This window comes from Arabidopsis lyrata (genome assembly GCF_000004255.2).
Source record: "Arabidopsis lyrata subsp. lyrata unplaced genomic scaffold ARALYscaffold_7, whole genome shotgun sequence".
Lineage (NCBI taxonomy): Eukaryota > Viridiplantae > Streptophyta > Magnoliopsida > Brassicales > Brassicaceae > Arabidopsis > Arabidopsis lyrata.
This window is the reverse complement of record NW_003302549.1, coordinates 8509071-8521512: the sequence shown is the minus strand read 5'-3', so window position 1 is coordinate 8521512 and position 12442 is coordinate 8509071. Positions and strand designations below refer to the sequence as shown.

Below are 12442 nucleotides of genomic sequence, written 5' to 3'. Positions count from 1 at the left end.
TATCACATATTTATGTTAGTATATGGTACTAGTACAAAATAAGAGATATAGTTTTAAACAAATCCTTCATTACGACGCTCTACTATCATTTGTCTTTAGCTTATGAACTTCAAATTTTTTTTTTTTTTTTGTGATTTAGAAGATAAAATGTCACCTGTTTTTACTCAAATATCTCATTTATGTAATAAAATGATTACTCTTGCTATTTTTTCTGCATGTCTTTGTAACTACTACCACTTTCAACGCCGTCTCAAAACTTTCACTAGTTTTTGTTTTGGATATGAAGGAACCTGAGAAATTTCATATAAGTTGATCTTATAATATAATAAAAATAATAAAATAGTGTAATAATTCTCCCTGAGCCTACAATATATATGTCCACACTCCCTTTGTTCTATCTTCACCACCACACAACACAAAACCTCCAAACCAATAAACAGAACAAAGTGAGATCTTTCTCTCTGAAGACAAAGATGGAAACGGTGTCGGCTAACTTCTCTCTCTCGCAGATCCTCAACACGGAGGAACCGTATAGCTCCGTGATGCTCGGTGTCGCCGCTCTCTTGGCCGTTGTTTGCTACTTCTGGATACAGGGGAAGTCCAAATCCAAGAACGGACCACCGTTGCCTCCGGGACCTTGGCCACTTCCCATCGTCGGAAACCTCCCGTTCCTAAACTCTGAGATCCTCCACACGCAGTTCCAAGCCCTAACCCTAAAACATGGCCCTCTTATGAAGATCCACCTCGGTTCCAAACTCGCGATCGTCGTCTCTTCCCCGGATATGGCTCGCGAGGTTCTCAAAACCCACGACATCACTTTCGCCAACCACGATCTTCCCGAAGTTGGAAAGATCAACACTTACGGTGGAGAAGATATCCTCTGGTCTCCTTACGGCACCCATTGGAGGAGACTCCGTAAGCTCTGCGTCATGAAGATGTTCACTACGCCCACACTCGAAGCTTCTTACTCCACTCGCCGCGAGGAAACCAGACAAACCGTTGTCTACATGTCCGAAATGGCTCGTGACGGATCACCAGTCAACCTCGGAGAACAAATCTTTCTTTCCATTTTCAACGTCGTGACAAGAATGATGTGGGGCGCGACTGTTGAAGGAGACGAGAGAACAAGCCTAGGAAACGAGCTTAAAACCCTAATCTCCGATATCTCCGACATCGAAGGGATACAAAACTACTCAGATTTCTTTCCTTTGTTCTCAAGATTCGATTTCCAGGGATTGGTTAAGCAGATGAAAGGCCATGTGAAGAAGCTTGATCTCTTGTTCGATAGAGTAATGGAGAGTCATGTCAAGATGGTGGGAAAGAAGAGCGAAGAAGAAGAAGATTTCTTACAATACTTGCTTAGAGTTAAAGATGATGATGAGAAAGCTCCTCTGTCCATGACTCATGTCAAGTCTCTCCTCATGGATATGGTTCTTGGTGGTGTTGACACATCGGTTAACGCATCCGAATTCGCCATGGCGGAGATCGTAAGCAGACCGGAAGTGTTAAATAAGATCCGACAAGAACTTGACCAAGTTGTTGGGGAAGACAACATCGTTGAAGAATCACATTTACCTAAGCTTCCTTATCTACAAGCGGTTATGAAAGAGACTCTTAGACTTCACCCTACGCTTCCTCTTCTTGTGCCTCACAGAAACAGCGAAACCTCGGTGGTTGCGGGATACACTGTGCCTAAAGATTCCAAGATTTTCATCAACGTTTGGGCGATTCATAGAGATCCTAAGCATTGGGATGAACCAAACGAGTTTAAACCAGAGAGGTTTCTGGAGAACTCGCTAGATTTCAATGGAGGTGATTTCAAGTACTTGCCTTTTGGATCAGGAAGGAGGATTTGTGCGGCGATTAACATGGCTGAGAGACTTGTTCTGTTCAACATTGCTTCACTTCTTCACTCTTTTGATTGGAAAGCTCCTCAAGGACAGAAGTTTGAGGTTGAAGAGAAGTTTGGTCTTGTTCTTAAGTTGAAGTCTCCACTTGTGGCTATTCCTGTTCCAAGGTTGTCTGATCCAAAACTCTACACAGCTTAAGTAAGGATGAAGGAAAGTTTGGTTTGAGCCTTTGAGGAAGTTGAATTGATTTTTCTTGTTTGTAGTTTACTTTTCTTTATGTTGTGGTTGGAGTTTTGATGTTTTGTAAAAGGGGATGTGTGTCTGTCGAGTCACATTTCTGATTATATTTAAATATAATAAAGTTTTATTTCCAATAATAATGCCTTATTTTGGTATCCAAATAGTCGATGCCATATCCTACAGAATGGTACTCTAGTTACAATTTTGGTAGTTCGATTCAAATTCTTGGGTCAAAAAATTATGCATATATATAACTATAAAAATTTTGGATGGTTTAACACTCGTTTGAATTAAAAAGAAATTGGAAGGAGATGCATCGATTGAAAACCATTGGATACAACCATTCGCCCAACTGATGCAACAGATGAATCATTACAATCCATACCATGTTAATAAATGAAACTCAGTGGTAGCATTTGTATCCACTGTAACAAAAGATACACTAATTAATTAAAACAATACATATTATAAAATTTACTGTGAATATTTGATATATATATCAATTAAGTAGAATGAATCACCACAAACTATTGATTGTTGATATAAATCACACTTAAAAACATGTTAAATGATATAAAACATAATCATTGGATAAGATATAGAAAAGAAACTCTTAACCCGATATCAAAAGATTTATAATTAAAATAAATAAAAAAATTTACTAAAATAAATATCTAAAGTTTGGTTTAGCAATATATATAAAGTTTACAAACTATATTATTATTTATTTAATTAAACTTTATATATATTATTAGCAATATATATAAAGTTTGGTTTAGCAATATATATAAAGTTTTATGAAATCTCGATTTCTGTTGTTTGTATTTAAACACGCTTCCATTGATCGATATGTAACTAAAATTGCATTTATTTTTGTTGTTCCTCTAATAAAATTAAAAAGATAAATGATCAAATCTGTGTGCAATAGAAAAACTAATAAAATACAAATATCTTATTTGAAACTAATTAAAATTAAAGTACAATACGTTAGTAGGAAATAAAACTTGACATAATTAATGTATGACAATTTGAAAAAAAATTTTAATTCACCATAAAAGATGATATTATCTTGCCAAAATAGATGTATCGCCCATAGTCAAACAATTACTCTTATCTATCTACAAATAAATAAGTCAAACTTTCGATATTTATTGGACATTGTTATCTTACCTAAAATCAGTGATAGAAAACTTTGAATCATGTTTTAAGACATGACTATAAAACTACGATTACTTTCGTCATTATAGACATCTCTCACATTAACTCCATTTTCATTTCTTTATGATATAGACTCTTTTACATTTTAATCAAGGTATGCTACGATTTCAGTTTATCTACTTCTTATTTATATAATTTCACGTGTATTTTTTGTGATCTCCGTATACCTACTAATTAAAATGAAGTTTTTAATCTATCATTAATTGATAATAGTTTTTCACATATATTTTATATATATATAAAATAAATTATATATATATATATATATTTTAATCTATCATTAATTGATAATAGTTTTATATATGTATCACTCACGTTTTATTACACCATGTTATATACAATACATTTCTACATAAAAATAAATGATTTTACGTAGATTTGACTATGAAATCTTTCCCGAGAATTTTTTTTTGTATGGTCTTGTTTATGATTTATAATTTAAATATGTACAATTATATATATATATATATATATTAAAGATTTTTAATATTTTGTTAATATATATCAAATGTGCATATATTTAAAATTTTATTGATGATTTTATTCTCATACAATTTTTTTAATTTAGAAGTTAAAGGAGAAAACAAAACAAGAAGAATGGCTTCCAAACGTTGTGCTGTCTGCAAGATCTTGAAAGAAACTTGTGCTCCAGGGTGCATCTCCGCACCACATTTTCCATCGGACGATACGAGATTCGATGATGTTCATCAAGTTTTTGGAGCCGTGAACGTCCGCAACATCCTCAATAATCTTGAATCCCCAGAACAGCGTGCGATTGCTGCCAACTGTTTGCGTTATGCGGCTGAAGCTCGTAGACGTGACCCTATTTCTGGTTGTCATGGCATGATCTTACACTACAAGAATATTCTCAATAATGTTGAACAAGATATTAAATCTGCAATGAATGAGCTCGAAACCTATGTGGGACACGATCAAGTGCCAAAATTTTATGATCTTCCAATGCCAGATGATTTCCTCATTACACCAGGCTCTTCAGATTCCTTTATTGAAAAAATAAAGAGTCTAAACGATGTTCAAAAGAATCAACTTATGCAACTCCAAACAGCTGCTGATGTGCAAATGATAATGAGTAACATATTTTGGAAGAGAGAAGATCAAAAGATGGATGATGGTCATGGTCATGGAGCTGATGGCGCATCAACATCTGCTAGTCAGTGATACTCAAGAGTTCCTCCAATACCTAAAAACCAGATATCTCCGTTACCTAAAAATCAAAGCCAACAATAATTTTAATAATGTATTTTGTGTGTGTTTTCCTTCTAATTCTAGTCTCATAATAACTTTGTGTCTTTTCCTTTATTTATTACCATTTTGTCATAAATCTATGTAGTTCTTTTAATGGATATATGTGTTGTTTGATCTATTCTCATATAATGTTTTATTTTATTTGGATTAGACATCAATAACCAAAAATACATATAAAAATCGTTTTAATCGATCCAAACCTAGATTTGTTCTTTGATAATAATAGAAAAATAATTGTTTTAAGAAAAAAACATGTGAATAAGTCTTAAATGAGTAAGGTTAGATTTGTATAGATACTTATATTACAAATACAAATATGTGATCTATAAAATTGGTAATCTGTATAAAATTTATCAAGTATAGATGTACAAACTAGTAATTCTTAATTTGTTCAGTAATCAGTGAATTAATTCTATTTTATTGTGGATAATTATATTAATTAGTATATATATTTATATCACAAATACAAATACGTAATTTATAATATCAATAATATCCTATAAAAGGTCATCGAGTAGAGATGTCAATATACAAACTATGATTTTTTAATTAGTTCGCCATTCAATGAGTTCACTCTATTTATCAAGGATGGTCATATTAATTAATATATATTAAAAATAAATTATTCCAGATTAAAATTTAGACAAAAATAAAAATTAATAATTTAAAATAAAGGTAATAAACAATAAACAAATCCTTCGACGAAATTTTCTTTCATGGAAATCCCTATTAAATTCTTATGGTATTTTCAACTCCAAACCAACTTTAAACGTCTAGTTTAGGGCTGGGCATTCGGGTATCCGTTCGGGTTCGGTTCTTTTTTTTCGGGTATCGGGTCTATTCGGGTAGGGGGTCGAGACCCATTCGGTTATTATAAATTATCGGTTCGGGTTCGGTTCGGTTCTAATTGGGTTCGGGTCGGGTCCTCTATTAAATTTAAGAACCGTTGAATACCCGAAAAGTTTCGATTATTTTCGGGTTCGGGTATAATTCGGGTAATTAGTAACCAAAAATAACCAAAAGTAACCAAAAATAACCAAACATACAAAACCTGATTATACTTATGCAAAAATAACTCAATTTGTCTAAATTATGAAACCAAAGACAGACATATAGATAAACTGATGCATTGTCTAAATTGAAACCAAACAAAAAGCAAACATAAGCTGATTAATTGTCTAAATTCAAAAGAGAACAAAACACAAACATTTCAATTGTTGTTAAAGTTACCAGAAACATACAACTACAGTCTACAAGCATCAGAAAGACATCATGTTCCTGTTACATTGAAAAGAAGATTCATCAATACCAAAAACAGTTCAGACAGAGAAAAAACAGTTTAGATTATTACCCAAAAGCCGAGTATGAGTCTTGTAGAGCTACTCGTTTACTCCTAATGCTCCAAACTCTGAAAATCATTTAGAGAACACAATTTCAGTAGGTAAAAGCATACAATGCTACAAGTATAATTGAGAAATAAAGTAAAACCAACCTTTCTCCAGCTCATCTTGTGTCACAAAGTCAGCATATATATAAGACAGAGTCATAGCAGCTTGCTCCTTTAACTTCATCTCTGACTTCATCCATTGGTCTGTGCACATCAAAACCTCAATGGTGTAATGACTAAGACAACTCCTACTTGGTTCCAGCATGCGTCCACTTGTACTAAAGGCAGATTCTGATGCGACTGATGACACTTGCATAGCAAAAACATCTCTTGCTATTTCTGATAATATAGGGAACTTACCAGAATTGCGCCTCCACCAATCCATGACATCATACTCATCACCAAACATATTACTCTTTGGATGCTCAGCCTTTTCTTTCAAATACATGTCTAATTCGTCATGTGCATCATGAACTCCTAACTCATCAACCATCTCATCATAAACACACTGCATTCTTTCAAATCCACCACCAAGAGAAGCATCTGTATTTTCTAACTCCTCTTCAGCATATCCAGTAGCTTGTTCATGGCTAGCACTAGCAGAATTGCTCCCAACAGTATTAGACGATGATGCATCAGTAGAGACTTTGGGAAACATGCTACTATACTCCTTAAAAAGACTAGTCAACACAGAATATGTAGAATCATACATCTCTTTAGAATCTACACTATATTTCCCATAGACCTTATCAAAGCAAAGCTGAGCAAATTGCATTTTCTTTGTCGGATCAAAGACAGTAGCCACAATCAAAAGCTTATTGATGTTTTTAAAACCCTCCCAATACTTATCAAACTTCTCTTTCATGTCCTTAGCCCTAGTCCTCATTTCCGGATCATTGCTCTGACTCAATAGTATCATATTCTTCTCTATTGTAACTATCTCTCCATAACACTTGTATGAGTTAACCGATGTAGAAGCAGAGACAATTAAAGTAGCAGTATAAAAGAAGTTCAGAAACTTTACCATTCTCTCTATCTCCACCCAATCCAAATAAGTAGGAGGACCAACCCTTTTCTTGCCTTTTTCCATCTCTAAGAAGTAGTTGTTGTAGATCTTATCTTCAGCTTCCATCCGATCAAAAGCTTCTCTGAATCTTTGCGCTTTTATGAGCATCAAATAGGTTGAATTCCACCTGGTTTCGACATCTAGAGGCAAGCTTCCTCTACTCAGATTAGATGCATCAACCCTTTGATCAAATGAGATCAATCTCTTTGTAGAAGATCTCACAAAAGTCACTGCATTCCGAACTGCTTCCACATGGGAATTGATCTCATGCAATCCATCTTTGACTATCAAATTGATGATGTGAGCTGAACACCTCATATGCATCATCTCAGCATCTAATATGAATGCATTATTCCCATTCTTTGCCCTGAAGGCTCTTTCAAATTTCTGAAGTGCAGAAGTATTGGCTGTTGCATTATCAACAGTGATAGTGAAGATCTTCTCTATACCCCATTCATCCAAGAAAGAACTCAAAACAGCTGCAATTGTTGCCCCTTTATGATCTGCCACATACTTAAACTCTATGATCAGCTTTCTTAAATGCCAATTTGTATCAACAAAATGGCAAGTTATTACCATATAACTTGCACCAGTTACGTGAGCTGTCCATATATCAGTAGTGAGAGAGACCCGCTGCTTAGTTGCACGCATCCATTTCCTCATTTCTTCTTTCCGCTTCACAAACATCTCATAGATGTCTCTTGTTGCAGTTCTTCTAGAAACTGGCTTGTACAAGTTGCATTTGGTAGTGAAATGTCTCCAAGCTATACTTTCAATGAATGAAAGTGGCATCTGTCCTAATACAAGTATTTCATTTGTTGCTTCTCTAACCACTTCAATTGAAACCTTACCAGCCATTAGATGACTACCATCTGGATTCAGAATCTTCTGCATTTCACTGTCTTGCCAAACTTTGAATTGCTTGCACGCAAAAGTCAGATGCTTCTGCAGATTTGAAGTCCATGATGTTGTAGGACAGGCGAGTGTCTTCCCACAATAGTGACATGAGCATTTGTTAATATTATCCTTCAATCTGGTAAAATGCTCCCACACATACGACCTTTCTCTTTCTTCTTTGCTCTTTGCTTTGCCCTTACCCTTAGAACTTTTTCCTGAAGCTTCTTTTGATTCTTTTCTTTTCTTTCGATTCTCAGGAATCCTCGAATCATCTTCTGTATCTTGAGTTTCAGCATTCGTATCCAAATCAACATCTTCTTCTGGAAGTGATGATGAACCCATCTAATAAGAAGAGTCAAAACGAAAATAAAAATCAAATCGAGCAGTAGAGAGTAAATTGAAAACGAAATACAGTAATCAACAATTGAAAACGAAATACATAATCAACAAAACCCTAAAACACTAAAATCATCAAAAAACACAATCGAGAAGTAGAGAGTAGAGAGTAGAGAGTTAGAGATTATCTAATCGACAAAACCCTAATCAAACAACAATCAAATAGAGAAGAACAGACGAATCGGAGGAGAGAAGACTTACGGCGGATCGATTTCTCGATGAAGATTCCAGATTGAATATCGATTAGCGACTTAGGTTTTTTTAAGAGAAGAGGACTTAGGTATTTGTCGGGAAAGGGGAAGAACCGATGGTATAGGTTAATATCTGGGGTGTAATTAGAGTAGATTAGTTATAATCGGGTATTAATTTCGGGTCAAGAAAGTAACCATTCGGTTCTCGGTTTTTACCCGAACCGAAGACAGACCCGAATTATTTCTATATGGAGAACCGATCGGTTATAACTGAATCCAAATACCCGAACCGAATTGCAAAATTTCGGTTCGGTTCGGTTCGGGTATTCGGTTCCGGTTATTATGCCCAGGACTACTCTAGTTGTCATCTCTTTGACCGCTTTTTGGGTAAGAAAAAATTCATATGGTATTTAGAACTTATGTTTCTTGGGTTACTCATGTCTATGTTTCACTGTACACACGAGTTTGGAGAATACAAACGTCGTGGTTTTCTTTACACCATAAAATATGCGTTAATGGGCTTGGCCCATTTATATAAAACTAATAATTGAGACGACTTTTGATTTGTTTCTCATAAGGCGACGCCGTATTACAGCCTAGAAACTCAAACGTCGTCGTTTCTCTTCCCGGCGACTTTATCACCGCCGTCTTCTTCTTCTCATGCTCTTTGGCTAATTTCGTTTTGCTTTGAGCTTGTGAGCTACTTCTGATTCCGACCATCACGCAGCTTCAAGGTTAGTTTTTGATTTAATTCAAACAAAACTACATGGGTTCAATGTGTTGTGTCTCCAATGGAATTGGTTTCTGGGTTTAGATTGATAAATTTTCTAGGGTTTATGGCTCTTTTATCAGAAACGTAACTTAGGTTATACGAATCTCTTGTTGGGTCTCTTTCAATACCAATACCAATCCACGAAAGGATTCATTTTGTTCACTATCTTCGACGTCTAAGTTGTGATTAGTGTTAGTTCGAATTGATTCAGAGTAAAGTTTGGGTTTTTACTTCACCTAGTCCTGAATTTGTTGTTCTCTGTGTAGAAAGTTTCTGTTTTTAAATCAAAGAAATGAAGAAGAAGATGATAGCCATTGGTTTCGAGGGTTCAGCTAACAAGATTGGTGTTGGAATTGTTACATTAGACGGTACAATCTTAGCGAATCCTCGGCATACGTATATAACACCGCCTGGTCACGGTTTTCTTCCTAGAGAGACTGCACATCACCATCTTGACCATGTTCTTCCTTTAGTCAAATCAGCTTTAGAGACTTCTCAAGTTACTCCTGAAGAAATCGACTGCCTTTGTTATACGAAAGGTCCTGGGATGGGAGCGCCATTGCAGGTTTCAGCTATTGTTGTTAGGGTATTGTCGCAGCTTTGGAAAAAGCCGATTGTTGCTGTGAATCATTGTGTGGCTCACATTGAGATGGGGAGAGTAGTTACTGGTGCTGATGATCCTGTTGTATTGTATGTGAGTGGTGGGAACACTCAGGTGATTGCTTATAGTGAAGGTAGATACCGGATTTTCGGTGAGACTATTGATATTGCTGTTGGTAATTGTTTGGATCGGTTTGCTAGAGTGTTGAAGCTTTCTAATGATCCAAGCCCTGGTTATAACATTGAACAGGTAAATTTCATTTGAAAGTAAAGTAAATTTGAATTCTTAAAAGATTCAAGAACAATGTTAACACGGTTTTTGGTGTTTTTATTAGCTTGCTAAGAAAGGAGAAAACTTTATTGATCTTCCGTATGCTGTTAAAGGTATGGATGTATCGTTCAGTGGAATCTTGAGTTATATAGAAACTACCGCGGAGGAGAAGCTCAAGAATAACGAGTGCACACCAGCAGACTTGTGTTATTCCCTTCAAGTAAGGCTATCACTTGGTTCTTAATTGATGAATATTTTGTCAAATTTTGGACTGTTAAGAGAAGTATCATGAATTCATGTTTGTTAATCTTGCAGGAGACGGTGTTTGCAATGTTGGTTGAGATCACGGAAAGAGCGATGGCGCATTGTGACAAGAAAGACGTTTTGATTGTTGGCGGTGTTGGTTGTAATGAGCGATTACAGGACATGATGAGGACTATGTGCTCTGAACGTGATGGTAAGTTGTTTGCGACGGATGACCGTTACTGCATCGATAATGGAGCGATGATCGCCTACACGGGTCTACTCGCGTTTGTTAATGGTATTGAAACACCGATCGAAGACTCTACCTTTACACAGCGATTTCGCACAGACGAGGTTCATGCGGTATGGCGAGAGAAAGAAGCTTTGGTACTTGGGGACAAGAACGTTGCTGCTAATTGATTATGTGCCCATTTTTGTTCATTGTTCATCCAATTTGAGATTGAATCTCTCTCTACTCATAATTTTTTTTTGATAAGTAGTTAAGATATTTAAATGTGTTTCATTTGTCAAAATTATATGATTTTTTTCTTTTGATTTGAATAATTTCTTGATGGGTGTAATAAATTTTCAAATTTCAAAGTGAGCTTTGTAAAAGTTCATATTTTTGTGTTACATTTCGATTTTTGTTTTCTTTTTGTTATATTGCTTTAATAGAATATGTAATCTAAAAAGTCGACATTTCTACCGATAATGGTGGAGAGATTAGTGGATTAGTCTTTCCTTAATCATACAAAAACAACTGTGAAAATACTGCACTACTAAAAAGTAAGAACTTTTTTTTTTTTTTTTTTCATCATGTAAGAACTTTTTAATGTATAACGTATGAGATGGTTCAATCAAAATACACTTTTGTGGAAAATATCATTTTTTCATTTGTGTATGTATCATTTTTTTCAATATCGATCAAGTAATTAGAGGAAAGATAAAACATTTTTTTCATTTATATATGTATCATTTTCTCATCATCTAGAACTCACATGCGGCTACAAAAGTTTCGATATCCTTCTAGTGACTAGAGTTCTAGATATATAAACAAACATTCACACATGTAAGCATGTATACTAAATATAAAAATTTCAAAACTTTTAAAAGATATCATCATCATGTAGATTTAAACAAGACGAGCGAAAAAAGAGAGAGTAGAAAATGACAAAAGTTATTTGACAAAGGTCAAAGTAATTAAAAGAAAAGATAAAGTATCTCAAAAGTCTTCCTTCCTCCATCTTCAAATGCCAAAAATAAAAGACGAATGATTGAATATAAATGAAATGAAAGTTCTCTTATTGGTATTCATTCATCTAAAAACCTCGAAGTAATCAAAATCTGAATGATAGCCGTTGATAAGGTTTTATGCTTTCACATTGCACTCGATCGTCGTCAAATTAATAGTCTTCGTTTTCTAGTTTTAACTTTTAACCTGCTTTTAATTACTTCACTAATTTATTTTTGTTATTATTTCCACCAATTTTATTCATTGTGAATTCACTAGTTGTCCACATAAATAAGATTCATTGGTATTAATAGTACATATGATAAAAGTTTGTATAAAATCAAAGAGCATACTATTACCTAAGAATATTTAATTAGATGAATGTTGAAGTCCACATTGGATTCTATTAATAGTCAAACTGTCATGTTCTTAACCCAAGTTAGGTTTACATGTACTAACAGATCACCATTTCTTTAACTAATCTTTATAAGCTCAAATCTTTTATAAGTTTACTTTATTACAATTAATTAGAAGAAAAAAAGAGAGCCAGTGGAATGATTGTCTTCTAAATCTCGTATTATCATTGACTTTATAGACCGTATATATTATTAATCAACTAATCATATTAGAGCATTGTAAGAAATATGGTACTAAGCAAAACATTCTTTACTCAGTACTATACTCATCCAAAAACTTAATCGTTTTAAGAGACTAAATATGGATATGTGTATATTTGTGTTATGTGTATGTGTGTGTTATGTGTATGTGTATGCAGGAGTAGACACGTGCACGTGGCACATGCAGAGAATGCGAA

At 34.6% G+C, this 12442-nt stretch overlaps 3 protein-coding genes across 4 annotated transcripts; all 3 read left to right on the top strand.

The window, feature by feature from the left end:
* The first annotated feature begins 207 nt into the window (after positions 1–207).
* On the top strand, positions 208–2251 carry LOC9305883 (geraniol 8-hydroxylase). The gene has a single exon (XM_002869766.2). The coding sequence runs from the start codon at positions 375–377 to the stop codon at positions 2046–2048; it is 1674 nt and encodes a 557-aa protein (XP_002869812.2). The 5' UTR covers positions 208–374; the 3' UTR covers positions 2049–2251.
* A 1640-nt stretch (positions 2252–3891) lies between these two features.
* Positions 3892–4610, top strand: LOC9305882 (LOB domain-containing protein 32). Its single transcript, XM_002869765.2, has one exon. It carries the CDS (start codon positions 3906–3908, stop codon positions 4485–4487), a length of 582 nt encoding a protein of 193 aa, XP_002869811.1. The 5' UTR covers positions 3892–3905; the 3' UTR covers positions 4488–4610.
* Positions 4611–9083: 4473 nt separating this feature from the next.
* On the top strand, positions 9084–11030 carry LOC9305881 (probable tRNA N6-adenosine threonylcarbamoyltransferase). Of its 2 annotated transcripts, none has more exons than XM_002869764.2 (4): positions 9084–9245; positions 9554–10133; positions 10219–10374; positions 10470–11030. In XM_002869764.2, the coding sequence occupies exons 2-4, from the start codon at positions 9576–9578 to the stop codon at positions 10815–10817; spliced, it is 1062 nt and encodes a 353-aa protein (XP_002869810.1). In that variant the 5' UTR covers positions 9084–9245; positions 9554–9575; the 3' UTR covers positions 10818–11030. The 2 variants fall into 2 exon arrangements, with proteins under 2 accessions (XP_002869810.1, XP_020873587.1); XM_021017928.1 differs by having other exon boundaries at positions 9550–10133.
* The last annotated feature ends 1412 nt before the right edge of the window (positions 11031–12442 follow it).

What these genes read in the sequence shown, in the direction of transcription:
- LOC9305883 (XM_002869766.2), top strand. Translation starts at nt 375, where the DNA reads ATGTCCACACTCCCTTTGTTCTATCTTCACCACCACACAACACAAAAC.
- LOC9305882 (XM_002869765.2), top strand. Translation starts at nt 3,906, where the DNA reads ATGGCTTCCAAACGTTGTGCTGTCTGCAAGATCTTGAAAGAAACTTGT.
- LOC9305881 (XM_002869764.2), top strand. Translation starts at nt 9,576, where the DNA reads ATGAAGAAGAAGATGATAGCCATTGGTTTCGAGGGTTCAGCTAACAAG. An exon ending in CTGGTTATAACATTGAACAG is followed by an intron (nt 10,134 to 10,218) that starts GTAAATTTCATT and finishes TGTTTTTATTAG; the next exon opens with CTTGCTAAGAAAGGAGAAAA. An exon ending in ACTTGTGTTATTCCCTTCAA is followed by an intron (nt 10,375 to 10,469) that starts GTAAGGCTATCA and finishes TTAATCTTGCAG; the next exon opens with GAGACGGTGTTTGCAATGTT.